Source organism: Pezoporus occidentalis, unplaced genomic scaffold (genome assembly GCF_034315485.1).
Source record: "Pezoporus occidentalis ecotype Australia unplaced genomic scaffold, CSIRO_AGI_Poc_V1 ctg22, whole genome shotgun sequence".
Lineage (NCBI taxonomy): Eukaryota > Metazoa > Chordata > Aves > Psittaciformes > Psittacidae > Pezoporus > Pezoporus occidentalis.
The window spans coordinates 91,812-106,029 of NW_026914072.1; the positions used below are offsets into that span (position 1 = coordinate 91,812).

Genomic DNA, 14,218 nt, shown 5'->3' on the forward strand with positions numbered 1-14,218 from the left:
AGTACTGGTGAGAGCTGCTGGAGACAGTTACACTGCCCTGCACAGCAGCCCTCCACAAAGAAGTAGGTATTTTCACATAGAAAAGGTTTAAAAAGGAGGAGTTGCTAGCAGTAGCAGAGTATGGGACACTAGCATCCCTGTGTTGGTTGTTACTTCCTGAAAGCATGTGGGCACTTGGAGAGCGGCAGTTGTATTAACAGCACCAGTGTTGAAAATGGATAAAAATGTATTCTGGTATTTTTGGTTTGTGCCTCAGTGGAAAATCTGTGTACAAATAACTACCTAATGGACATATGGGTGTCCTGTTTCAGCAGGCAGCAAAAAAAAAAAGGGGCCTCTGAGCCCTGCTGTTGATCACAGCTCTTCCTTCAGCAGCAGCAACATCTGTACCTTGGCTACAGCCATGGGAGCTGGAACCATGTCCCACATTGCTTCTGAGGCTTCTGCCCATGGATATCGAGGATCAGCGACCCAGCAACAGATCAGCAAACAACAGAAACATGGTTAAGTACAAACTTACGCTTTCTATTGGCCGGGTGTTAGGTGTTCTGGTTTATTATCTTAGAAGCTTTCCGACTCAAAGCCAGACCATGCTGTTCTGTGCAGAAGAGCGCCATTTGCAGTTGATGAGGGTTTGCCCTGCAGGTGTGAGAGGTAGGCTTTGGGAAGGAGGCTGGCGAGGAGCACAGGCTGGCAGAAGGAGGGGCTGTGCTGTGGAGTCCAAGCATCCTAGGTGCCCCTCAACTGCCAGGGAGGCAAACCCATCCGGCGGATGCTGTGCTGCACCAAGAGCGTGGGGAAGGACAGGGAAATTCATACAGCGACATGCACCAGGCTTTTTTTCCCAGCTCCTGTGGCTGGAAAGAGCCTAATTTTTCAGGACCTTTATTACCCAGGGCGTTAATTTTAAGGTGATTTGGTACAGGAAGAAGATTGGTGGCTTTGTTGTGATACGTTTCATCGAGGTGGTTAAGAGGTGGAAAATGAAGCTGAGAGACTGTTTTGGCACGTGTAGGGAGACAGCCTGATAAATGGCACCTTCGGTAAGTCACGTTTACTGTGCCGAGTTCCTTTTGGTGTCTTGTAGGAGTTACTGCTAACAGCGTGAGGTGTTGTATTTGAGGCTCCTGTGGTTTTGACTGCATTGTAAATCACCTGAATCGAGTTATTTGGAATGTACTGTTTTTACGGCTTAGCTAAAAAATGCCGTCTTTAACTGGCCTAATGGGAATTGTTACTGGTTTGGGGCGCCACGAGATTTTTGTGCGTTCCAACCAACCGAAAGGGAGCAGAACAGCCTTGCTGTGAAGCGGGTCGCTGCGGCCACGGAAGGGCAGGGCCGGGCAGCCCGAGGTCCCCGCCCGTCCAACGCCCGCTCCTGGGCGGTACCGCCGCCCGCGGCAAAGATGGCGCACGCCCGCGCCACTGCGAGCTGACACGTACGTGTGTCCGCACCGGGGCCGGCTTCGGGTGCCTGAGCCCCGCCCCGCCCCCGCCCCACCGCTCCCGGCGTTCGCGCCAAAGGGCCCCGTGACGCGGCCGTGTGTGGTTCCGCCCCCGCCCTCGGTGTTTTCAAACCGAGTGGGTGGGCATGATTGGCTGGCGCGTGTGCCACGTGATTAACGGTCGCGGGAAAGCCGCGGAGTCCGAACAGCGTGAGGTGAGCCGTGCCTGGGGGCAGCGTTACACCCAGGTGCGTACTGCGCCCGGCAGACTTGGGGCAGCGCAGGCACAGCGGGCGCGGCCCTCAGCGGGGTTCGCAGCGGGCCGCCATGAGCTTCCTCAGCTTGCAGCAGGCGGCGCCGCCGCGGCGGGTCTCGGCCCGGCGGGCGGCTGCCCCGATCCGGCAGAAACTGCTGTTCTTGAGCGCCCACAGCGACTGCGAGGAGGAGGAGGACGAGGACGAGGAGGAGGAAGGCGGCGGCAGCAGCTGCAACAGCACCGGCGAGGACTCGGCCTTCCAGGAGGCGGATTCGGCCTTCCAGGAGGCAGACTCGCCGCTCTCGGCTGCTCGCACCCCGGCGCGGGGCGACCCGCCCCTGCTGGAGGAGGAGGAGGAGATGGAGGCCGCGGCGGCGCCGCTGCCGGACGAGGGGGACTCGTGGGAGGAGGAGGGATTCGGCTCCTCTCCGGTGAAGTCTCCCGGAACCTATTTCATGGCCGGCTCGCCCTCGCCGCCCCCCCCTCACAAGGGCCGCCGCTTCTGCGATGGCTCCCCGCCGCGCGCCGCGGCTAGTGGATACCGGGTGCGGAGCGAGGAGCCCAGCTCGCCGCTGCCCGACTACCCCGGCACTCCGCCTCACAAGACTTTCCGCAAGCTGCGCCTCTTCGACACGCCCCACACTCCCAAGGTGAGCCACCGGCCGCCCCGCGATCTCCTCCCGGGAGCAGCGTGCCCGGGGCGGGGGGGCTGGCCTCGTCTGCGGCGGGAGGCGCCGCGCCCGGAGGTTGAAATGCGGGTGTTGACGGGCTATGGGGGCCCGCATGGGTTCGCAGCCCGTCCCGCGAGCCGCTTGCGCCACCCCGCCTGGCCGCAACGGCGAATTGGCGTCAGCCCGGGTGCTGCCCACAGCCGTTACGGTTATGTAATCGGCGGGGGCAGACGCTCGGCCTGCGCGCCCCGGTGGGCCCAAGCCAGGGAGCAGCGGGGGGGGGAGGGGGGGAAGGGAGCGGGTGGGCGTCGCGCGCTGCGTTGCTCCTTGAACCCGACCGGGCGGGGCCCCCCCCGCTGGGGCCTTCGCCGCTCGGCTCGCTCTGCAGTAGTGGCTGCCTGCCGCCGGGCCGCCACCCGCAAACCTGCGGTTTGTCCCGTAGAGTAACGGGGCTTGGGGCACACCCCGCGATATACATAAAGGGTACATGCGTAAAAACACTTTTACACTTTCATGTATACGACTTATACATGGATAAGTACGCTGCGTTTGCTGTGTTTTGTGGGGAAAATACTAGAAAAGGTGAAAGCACAATAGTGAACTCTTAAAATAAGTATTTTAGTGTTGTGGGGGCATTTGTCCCTTAGTAAACAGAAAGCTAAAGCTTGAGTTGGAGTTTGCCCTGTGTGTCTGTCTAATCGATATGTCTCGTTCGAGTGACTTTGCTGTTCTGGCGCGGTGTGCCAGCATCAGCACAGTGTCTGCACTCCTTGTGAAACGTAAAAGGCAGTTTGAGTAGCCGATGCTGTTAAACTAATGGATTTGAAAGCTTTAAGGGATGGGTAGCTCTTAACTCTGGCAATAACAAACTTTTGTAAGGCATTTCAACTTTTGAACTCGGCATTCATGTAAAACACGGTATAGTGAATTTAAATCTAGTGACAATAGACTTGCTTTCCTGATTACTTTTCATATAGCCCTTTAGAAGTAATCTGAGGATAATCCCCAGGGATAATCTCCTAGAGGTCTGTAGCCTGTAGATCGAAAACAACTGATTTAAGGTGCGGAAGGCAACCTTGTTAATTGCTTTTCTACAGCTTCCATCTTAAGTGAGGTTTCGCTAGTAGAAATGAGCGGTACTTATTTGGAAATTGTAAAACTGGTGATGATCTTGTATCGAGTAAGGAGCAACACTTTACAGATGCAAGAGGCTTGTTGTGACACCAAAACAAGGTCCTGACCCTGCTTGTCAGTGGAATTTTTAAATTAGGTGCCCAAATTCTACAGGGGTTATCTTGAAGAGGTTACTTTTGGAATCTGGAGGAATCAGTTGGCCAGGGTATCCAGTGGAAGTACTGAAACATGTGTTGAAGCAGTGATTTAAAGCTCTTCATCTGTTCCATATTTGGAGAGTGCAGTTGAGATTTCCAAGCATTGAGCCTTCTTTCCTATGGTGGTTTAGGCTTTAGTTATGTTAATTCTTTATTTTGAAAGGTGTTAGGCACTAGGATCCAGTAGGTCAGTGTTTGGCATCATCGCCAGGATGCAGGAGAGGGGGGGTGCAAACTGGGGAAGTTTCATCATGTGCCTGGAAGACACCTGGTCTGACAAATCATGACCAAAAAGTTCTGGCCTGGATGTTGAATTTACAGCATAATACTGGTGTCAGTTCTTGAGCAACTTTTTGAAGGCTCATGAAGAGGCATCTGTGCATCAGTATTAATCGCCACCTAAATTTGTAGTCACCAAAGATAATTTCCTATGTCTGATCTAATTTCTAAATCTTGTATGTGAAAATCACGGTGATACAGCACAGAATGGTCTGTGAGTTTTGTCTGAGTTTATTTCATGGACAAAGAGTTGTCCAAGAAGCTTAGGTGATGACATGATTAAAGATAGAAAAACAACTGCTTTTGTAATCTTTCTTGTCTATTAAAAACTATTCTAACATTCAGTGTTTCATTTAACTGTTTATGTGTGGAGCGTAAAGCCTAATAATTTTATAAATGTCTTTTTTTCCTATAATTTCAGAGTTTGCTTTCTAAAGCACAAGGAATAGGCTCCAGCTCAGTTAAACTTCGAGGGGGCTCTCTATTTATGAATGTTGGGAAATCAGAGAAGCAAGACGATGATATTAGACGAACACCTCACGTGAACATCAATCCCTTCACTCCTGATTCCATGTTTCTTCACAACTCTGAAGGAAAATGTCGTAGGAGGAAGAGAACACACTGGAATGAGTGCGTAACTTTTATCTTCCTTTGTTAAGCTTATCTTTAGAACTACTTCTAGCTGGAAAAATTTTGTTACAAATTGATTCTATAAAAGTATTTTTCCTTGCAACTTTTAAAAGTATCAGCTTTGAGATATTATGAAATAACCGTTTAGCACTAGATCTTCTGATTAATATATAGAGAGTATAGACAAGGCTGTGACCTACAGTCTTTTTACCTTACTGAATAAACTATGCACACAGTCTTGAGGAGGAAAAAACCAGGTACCCTTATATAAGAGTTCGCGCTTATGAAATGTCTAGCATTCAACTAGTTCAACTAAACTTAGGTATAATGGTTTCACTGAGATCTAATTTTATCAACAGCTGCTAGACTTCAGTTTTAAGTTTACTTAAGCCACATTACTTCTGCAAAAATAACTGTTGTGAATTTCAGCTCTTGTGGAGAGGACATGGAAGCAAGTGATGGAGAGCCTGAAGATGAAACGATCAGACCAGCTAAGGTGATTAGTCTTTAGGTCTTGATACTACATTTGGCATTTTATGTATCTCCAGATCTAACTATTTGCCTTTCTAATATTTACAGAGGATAACAATAACAGAAAGTAATATGAAGTCACGGTATGCAACAGAATTTCACGAGTTGGAGAAGATTGGCTCTGGTGAATTTGGCTCTGTGTTTAAATGTGTGAAGAGACTTGACGGCTGTATTTATGCAATAAAGCGATCCAAGAAACCCTTAGCTGGCTCAGTGGATGAGTGAGTGTTTCCTGCTATTAAAAGTTAAAAGCCACTTCTTGGTACTTTTTCCTCCCGTGTCTCTTTGTATTGGTGTCTAGGGAAGTAATTTAAGGCAAAAGTGTAAATACGCATGAATTAAATGTAAAACAGATACAGTTTTGAAGTCACTTATGTGTTTTTACGAGTAGTGTGCAGTACTGTGGAGGACAGGTTAGCTGGTCTTTTTCTAGCAGATACTTGTCCCAGTTATCCCAATTATAATTGTCCCAATTATTGTTCTAGTCTGCAGAGTAAGAATAATACTTGCATTGATGGCAGGAGGGACTGTACAAATAAACTGCAGTGATGATCCTTTGGCATATGAAAGGAAAGCAATATTCCCAACTAGGTCCTCATCCTTGTCAACTTGACATGTCAATTCAGTTTTGGGACTTGTTTTGGTTTTTGTGAAGGAGTCTGTGATTCATGACATTTTTTCCCTCCTCACTGTTCTACTAGTAACTATTAATCAAATAATTATTAAATAATTAAGTGTTCTAATAGTAACTATTAATATAAAACTCCACAAGTTTGACTTGCTCAAAATTGCATACCAGACTTACATACAAAAAGTTGTGAATCTTGAGTTCAGTCATATTCTTGGCTCATGATCATCAGTTTTTTCCTAAGTCTTTACTGATGCTTCTCAAAGCTTGTTGATTAGAAAGTATGTCATGGAAGTGGTAGATCCCTCAAGAATTATCTACAACAAAACCTGGGGTTCTATATGCTTAGACCTTCAATGCAATGTTAATTATTTTAGCTATTTGAATATAACTACAAATCCACTTTAAGGTGCCTCAGAACTGAATATAAAGGTTTTTATTAGAAACCTCAGCTTGCAGTGGTGCATGATATTATAATGAGTGTTTCTATCAAGCTGAAATTAGGCTAATTCAACCTCATAATACTCTTGAGTGCTGTTATTTTTATGACTGTACCAGGCAAAATGCTTTAAGAGAAGTCTATGCGCACGCAGTTCTGGGACAGCATTCTCATGTAGTAAGATACTACTCAGCGTGGGCAGAAGATGATCATATGCTTATACAGAATGAATATTGCAATGGTAAGTAAAGTTTACAGCTTGTTCTGAACTTCCTTTAAAAAAATCAATTTTTTTAAGTTATATAGGTGTCCTTACAAATCCCTAGCACTAGCACTAGTTAGGAATTGATTGCCCTACACATAGCACATACATTATTGTCTCAAACGTGTCTCATGTTCTGAAAAGGCATATCAGATCCATGAAGCAAAACCTGCACGAAATTTTAGACAACGTCTTGAGCATTCAGGAATATTGGAAGTACAGTGAGGCATTTGCAGGCAGCAACTGTTCTCTCTCTGGACAATAGTACAAGCTGGAATAGAGAATTACCAGTGGGTTTCTTTTTAAAAGGGAGGTGGCCCTGGTTTCTGGAGCATCTGATATGGTTGATACCCTGCCAGAGATTTAGAAGACAGGGAAGAGATCTTTTTCCCTTGTGTTGGTATCCTGTTAATTTGCAAGGCAACTACGGCAGAAAAATAATTTATTATTTTCTATGGCTACAAAAGGGAGATGCAGCACTAGATTTATCCATTCCTGTGCATCACGAGCAGGTTCTTGGTGATACATATTCACTGTTTATTTTGGGAGCCAATTGTACATACTTTTGGAAGCAAGTTGTCATTTTGTCAACTGTTTGATGTAAAATAATTATGTTGTTTTCTTTAATGTTGTTTTAGGTGGCAGCTTAGCAGATGCCATAAGTGAAAATTACAGGAATATGCGTTATTTTACTGAACCAGAACTGAAGGACCTGTTACTTCAGGTGGCTCGTGGCTTAAAGTACATTCATTCAATGTCACTGGTACATATGGATATCAAGCCCAGTAAGTCTGTAAAATGTTTTGCTCTGTATTGACAACTTCCTCAGTTAATCTGCTGTAGAAAAATGAGCAGTTAGCCACACCTTACTAACTGTAAATTTTTCACTGAAGTTCTAAACAGCAGTACAAAGATGTCAGTTACAAAGTTGGCTGGCAAACTTAAACTGTTGTTGCGTTTATAGTGGGTCCTTTTAACTCTACTTGCATAACACTTGGCTCCCCTCCCAGCAGAGGGGCCAGAGTAAGTTACAGTTTCTTGCAAAACAGTGTATGTATACAACTACTGCAGTGAAACTAGATGAAGTAGAAATTGGACAGTTGCGGTTTGGTGGTGAGGTTTTTTGTTGGATTTTTTTTTGTTGTTTTTGTTTCTTGGGATTTTTTTGTTGGTTTTTTTTGTTTTGTTTTTTTGCTTGCGGGTTTTTTTTGTTTTGTTTTTGTTTTTTTACAAATCTGCTCTTTTTCAGGTAATATTTTCATATCTCGGACATCAGTCCCAAGCATAACTTCAGAAGAAGGTGATGATGATGACTGGTCATCTGATAGAGTCATATTTAAAATAGGTGAGAAGCAGCACACATGCTAAAAAGAATTGCATTGTTTATTTTTCTTCTGAAAAAATAGCTTTCTTCTGTTTTTGTAGGTGACCTTGGTCATGTAACTCGAGTATCTAGTCCACAAGTGGAGGAAGGTGATAGCCGTTTTCTTGCAAATGAAGTTCTACAAGAGGTAATGTTCTGTTTGGGGAAAATAGTGATGTTAGTCTGTATGCTGTTTTGCTTAGAGTATTAAGTTGCTGTTTGCTGCCTCCTTGCTGAGGGGAAAACTTCCTAAATGGTCTCCCTTTGAACTCTGGTAGTACTTGTAATACTGTAGTTGTGTTCAGTGCTGAATAGTTGAGCTGTTAAATTTCTTCTGGGGGTTATGTCTAGTAAATTTTTTTTTTTTTTTTCCCCAAGAACTACACTCATTTGCCAAAAGCAGATATTTTTGCTCTTGCTCTGACTGTTGTCTGTGCTGCTGGGGCTGAACCACTTCCATCTAATGGGGACCAATGGCATGAAATTCGACAAGGAAAAATACCTAGAATACCACAAGTGCTTTCTCAAGAATTACTAGACCTACTAAAAGTAAGAACTCTTCTATTGGTGGCTTACTGATTAGTGTAATTTACTGTATTACTGGCCTTAACTAGAATGCCTTGTTTTCTTTTTTCCAAGGTTATGATTAATCCTGATCCAGAGAAAAGGCCTTCAGCTGTGGCACTAGTCAAGCATTCAGTGCTTCTCTCTGCTGCAAAAAAGAGTGCAGAGCAGCTCCGGATAGAACTGAATGCTGAAAAATTCAAAAATTCACTTTTGCAGAAGTAAGTAGTTCCTCAGGGACCTTAAATATAACTTAATTTCTAATGGGTTTTCATATGATAGTAGAGTGATGGTAAAGCAGGACTGTCCTTGTTTGTGCATGAAGTCCACAAATCTGTATGCATGTACTTACCTGAGTGTACAAAATGGGTTAATTAACTTCAAAAGGAACTTCCTTCATAGAAGGAACTTCTTGAACACTCTAAGGGAATCACAACTGCACTATTAGTATTCAGCGCATAAGAAACATTGTGGTTTTTAAAAAACTTTTCAAGCATAAGCCATGCTTTCATGACAGGTAGAGTGTAATTTACATCTATATGTTTTCCTAGGTAGTCTGTACATTGAAACATGTTGGAAAACATGACTTAAATGACCTGTTTTGAAGTTAAATGGAATGGCACATCAGGAATGTTTTTGAATTAATATGACTTGTATACAGCAGTGTTATCCAGTTACCAGAGAATCATTTTCATCATGAGGTCATCTTGTCCTACCCCTTGCTCAAACACTCAACTATGAATTAAAGCTTTAAAGAAGAGTTTCCCTTTAGGAAAGTCTGATTCCTGCATAAGTTTCAGAGGAAGAGTTTAGTAAGTTAAGAAGTCATATAAATCTTTCACTACAGTTAACCTTGCATGTGTTATGCATAACAGGCAGGTTTCTATGAGGGAATATACAACAAAGATTACTTACAGACTGGTTCATTTTGAATAAAGATAACCAGCTTTGCGTTTGGATTCTCTCTGTTGCTTGCTGCTTATCTTGCCACTGCTACAGTCTGAATGTAGCCAGACTTTCCATTTCAGATGGTTATATTTATAATCTTATTTTGAATTACGCTGACTGCAGAAAGAATAATTTGACAGTTTGTGCAGATTGGTGGTCAGTTTTGTTGAGGTAACTTGCTTTTATAAAGACAACATGTATTGTATGTGAAAGGGGAAATAGGCAAAGTTAATATTTTGTGAAGACTGTTTCTTGCCTGGCATCAAGTAGGGTACATCCTTATAACTGTAAATCCAAAAATGATTTAAAAAGAACAATTCTCCATAGTAATTATTAGCATTGTGAGGGTAGTGTTCTATAAATTAGTTGAGGTGGTTTTATTTTGCTTGTTGGGATTTATTTATTTTATTTTTTTAACCCTCTTGCATTTTGACCCATTTAAGATACCACTTTGGTATGTAAGTTACCATCCGTGAAAGGAATCCTTGTAGGGAAGTGCTTTTCTACTGTGTTGTCTTATTCAGGGGAAGGAAGAATTCAAGATCAGACTTCTAGAAAAGAATGGAAGTATATTATAAAACTTATGTCCTGGTAATGGTGTGGTGGGTGGCTGTGCACATATGCGTTTGTGACTGATGTTTAGTCTTTAGGGAAGACAATTAAAAATTGATTGCATTCTCTTGCAGTTAACTGACACAGTGCTAATGTGGGGAGGATTAGATGGGGCATTGGTGTTAGTGAATAATACTTTGGCTGACAAGAACAGGAGTATTTTTTTAAAGTAAAGTATGTAACTTAAAACTAAATACACCTACACCAATGTGCAGCAAACTTGTGAAATTTGATCTTGCTTTTAAATCCAGATTTCGAGTGACATTACAAATGCTAGTTCTTATGGTAGAGAAAATTCTTTGAGGAGGAGTAGTTTGGGATAGAAGAAAGAAAAGCTTATGTGGAAATATTACACTTGGCCATAAGTTAGCATTTAGGGAAAGGAGAAAAGGAGTGTGTGGGGAAATAGTGGATCAAGATAAATTTGCTCTTTACTCAGACTATTTAATAGTTTTCCCCTGAGTTTTATGTAACTTTCTTCTCAGACTGAATACTGGTAATTCTCTGAAACAGAATAGTTGAGAGAATATTGCCCAGTGACAATGACCTATGATACCTTCAGTGACTCAGCCTTGCAGGTTTGGGCTCAAATTTATTTGTTAGGCAAAAAAAGATTTAGTTGGTGATAAGCCTTGATGTGGGTAATGCAAAGGGAAAAGGATGCTTCCTGAGTTGTTGCTGGTTGTGTTCTTTGTTAATCTAAGTGTGTGTCTCTCTGTCTGAATCTTCCACAAAAATTCAGTTGTGAATGAATGCTTCATTTGGGCAAACCTCAGTAACAAGCTCTTTGGTGATTTATCACATGCTTGTACTAGAAAGTAAACAGCATCCTACCATGTTCTGGTAAGTGAAGTGTTGAGCTGCTTGTAAAAGGATGGGTTTTGAAATCTGACCAAGTTATGTGAATTTGACATTTCCTTCCCTTGTTTAAAAGAAGTAACATCTAGATGAGTAACGGACATCCCACCTCTGTCATTTGGGTTGTAAACAGGTAGATGTGAATGATAATGGTCTTAGTATGACCTAAATTGATGGCAGATCTTAAGTTCTGAAACTGCTGTAATTCATTTGAAATGCTTTTGCTGTGATAACGCCCGTAGTCCTTACTGCTACCGTTGCATATGTGTGACTCTCTCAATGTCTTACAGAGAGCTGAAGAAGGCACAGATGGCAAAGGCTGCAGCTGAGGAGCGAGCACTGTTCACTGACAGAATGACAACTAGATCTACAACACAAAATAGACCATCTCGACTCATTGGAAAGAAAATGAACCGCTCAGTTAGTCTTACTATATACTAACTATGACGTATAAAAGAACTACTGAGGATGGCTAAGCATCTCCACCAGACTGAAGCCCAAAGAATTGAAAGAATTCAATTCTTGGTTTCTTGTCCTGTCTTTGGTCAGTGTCACTAGTTTTACACAAATTGTTTCTGGGTTCGTTCTTGTACAATATGGCTGATAAGCTGTATTAACCATTTGAGTTAATGGACTCTGTTACTATCTTGTCCATAGAAGATCCTGGATGTTAGTCCATAAGCTTTTCAGTTACACTGTTAGATGTTACATTGTCCCAGGGTTAACCACTATAGTGGTGTGCTGCTTTGTAGCGTTACGGCATCGTAATAAGAAGTAATATCCCTAATGATCTTTAAGAGGGAGGGAGGGGGCCTTGCTTTGGTAGTTACTGATACTTTTGGAGCAGAGGGGAATACGTTTTTGGCTTTAAGGCCACCTACACTCAATGTACCTGATGTCAGGTAAACTTTTATTGTGAATTTTATTTGTATATTCAACTGGGAGCACTTTGTAGGCATTGCATAAACCACAGCTTAGAAACCTGTGGAATTAAGTGCCAAGTGGAACTGCTGCTATTTTTAGTTTGTTGTCCTTGCTGTAAACTGTAGCATTAAAACAATCATTATTGTGTTAATAGGCTTCTTGTAAAAACAATTACGTGAAACAAATTAAGCTGCGTTTTAGTGAAGGCAGCATTTTTCTCTCAAAGCTAGTGCATTGTGAAATAATGCACCAATTTAATATTTGGGCTCTGTATTAGTGTAGTGCAATTGTTAATGTCTTGGCTATTGATGTTTTGTAATTCTTTCTAATAAGGTTCTCTTACGTGTTTTTATTCTCTTCACTTGTCATTCTTTGAGGCTATTTTATGTTTGGTTTTTTGTTGTTTTTTTTTAATGTTGGAGTACTTGTAAATAATTATTTAGTGTAAGTGTTCAAGTTGTTCTTCACTGTTTATGTACATAAGTTTGGTGTTTATAGTATACTTTACTGAAACTGCAGTTTGACATGCCAACAGACAAAGATTAACTATTCAAAGTTCCAAAATGAACAGGAAGTGGCCATCAGAATCTGTACTGATGTTGGACCTAGGCTGACAGATGTTGCTAAAAAATAGAACTGTTCTAATTAGTGGCTTGTCTCTTCATTAATTTTAGTTTAAACAGTGTTTCCCATTTGTGCTCTGTTTGTTCTTACTAGTGTTGAATTTGAATATTAAAGTTAAAAGTTTTGTTTAATGTTGTCTTTTACGCTTATTTAGCCCTATAGTTGTGGAAATAAAATACTGAGTTAGGAATATACTATGGCAAGACCTGATTAGATCTGCTTCCTGCTCCTGTGTAATGCCTGTGGCTCCCTCTAGTGAGAGTGGAAGATGGCATACTTTCTGATAGTTACTGTAGGAGGGAAGTACTACAGTCTGCATTAGTATCTAGCAGTCTGTCTCTACAGCTTCAGAAATGATACTACATGTTGAAAAGATTAAGCCCTTGGAAGATTTGAAGTGGAACGCATGACTGTGAAGATGGGAGGACTAGATGAAACTGTGATGAAAGACCTGGTCTGAGGTAAGGAGGAAAATCCATGAATTGCTGAGGATGAGAAGTTGAATAAATTCCACTTATTTAGAAGTTGGGAAGAGAACAGTGGGAGAAATAGGAATACTCTAGGGAACGCAGTGATAGCATGTTCTGTGGCGTGGGCATAAAATACGCATGTCTTTTGTCCCTCATGAAAAGGAGAGATACAGGGCAGCTAATAAAGGCGTAACAGATTAGTCTGTTGGGGAAGCTTTTGCGTGTATTAAAGTGGTGCAGGTGATTGTCAGACAAGCTGTATGTGAGTTGAATGGGTGGTCATAATTTCATTTTGCAGTCAGCAAATGAAAGCTGCTTAGAATTTTTATTTGTAAGTGCTATTCATATGACTGTAATTCAGAGGCTTGGTTTAGGTAATCTAATTTGAATAATATTCTCTGGGTATGCAATTCTTGTCAGTAAAAGCTGATAGACTGGAATAGCTTTAAGTTTTTACTTTGTAAGATGTCTTGTTTGTGAGAGAAAAAATATCTCTTTGTTGCAGTGTTTTAATGTTCATCTATGCTAAATGAGACTGCTTTTAAAACATACTTTTTCTTAACAGTCATCAGCTGGTGGGGGATCAACAAATATAGTCTTCCCCTATAGTGTAATAGACTTGACATACCTATGATAATTGTATGCTCTTGCATCACTCATTTTCAGAGGCTTGTGACATCAATACAGGTATTGATGTGCAAACAAGCCATATACAGTAGCTATGTAAGCAGGCAGAGGTGTTCTCTTTGCTGAATAAAAAGATGGGTGGATGGCCGAGCCGAAAGAGTGGTGGTGAACGGTGTTAAATGCAGTTGGCAGCTGGTCACAAGTGGTCCCCAGGGCTCAGGATTGGGGTCAGTTCTGTTTGATACCTGTCAGTGATCTGGATGAGGTGATTGAGTGCAGCCTCAGAAAGTCTGCAGAGGACACCAAGTTGGGCAGGAATATTTATATGCTTGAGGGTAGCGAGGCTCTCCAGAGGGACCTGAACAGCCTTGACTGATGGACTGAGACCAACTGTATGAGGTTCAACAAGGCTCAGTACCAGGTTCTGCATTTGGGTCACAACAACCCTTTGCAACACTGGAAGCTGCTCGGAGAGAAAGGACCCTGGGGTGTTGGTTGACATCTGGCTGAATATGAGCCAGCTTTTGTGCCTAAGGTAGCCAGGAAGGTCAAATAGCATCCTGGCTTGTATCAGAAACAGCATGACCAGCACTTCTAAGGAAAGGATTGTCCCCCCGTACTCAGCACTGGTGAGGCTGTGTCTTGAATACTGTGTTCAGTTTTGAGCCCTTCACTGCAAGAGAGACATTGAGGGACTGGAGCGGGTCCAGAAAAGGGCAACGAAATGATGAAGGTTCTGGAGAACAAATCTGATGA

At 42.6% G+C, this 14,218-nt stretch overlaps 1 protein-coding gene across 2 annotated transcripts; it reads left to right on the top strand.

Annotated features, from left to right (window-relative positions):
• Positions 1–287: 287 nt before the first annotated feature.
• On the top strand, positions 288–12,496 carry WEE1 (WEE1 G2 checkpoint kinase). Of its 2 annotated transcripts, none has more exons than XM_062620118.1 (11): positions 288–503; positions 4,404–4,612; positions 5,042–5,108; positions 5,192–5,364; positions 6,330–6,451; positions 7,111–7,257; positions 7,722–7,817; positions 7,898–7,983; positions 8,214–8,384; positions 8,475–8,620; positions 11,108–12,496. In XM_062620118.1, exons 1-11 carry the CDS (start codon positions 450–452, stop codon positions 11,256–11,258), a joined length of 1,422 nt encoding a protein of 473 aa, XP_062476102.1. In that variant the 5' UTR covers positions 288–449; the 3' UTR covers positions 11,259–12,496. The 2 variants fall into 2 exon arrangements, with proteins under 2 accessions (XP_062476102.1, XP_062476101.1); XM_062620117.1 differs by lacking the exon at positions 288–503 and adding an exon at positions 1,509–2,351.
• The last annotated feature ends 1,722 nt before the right edge of the window (positions 12,497–14,218 follow it).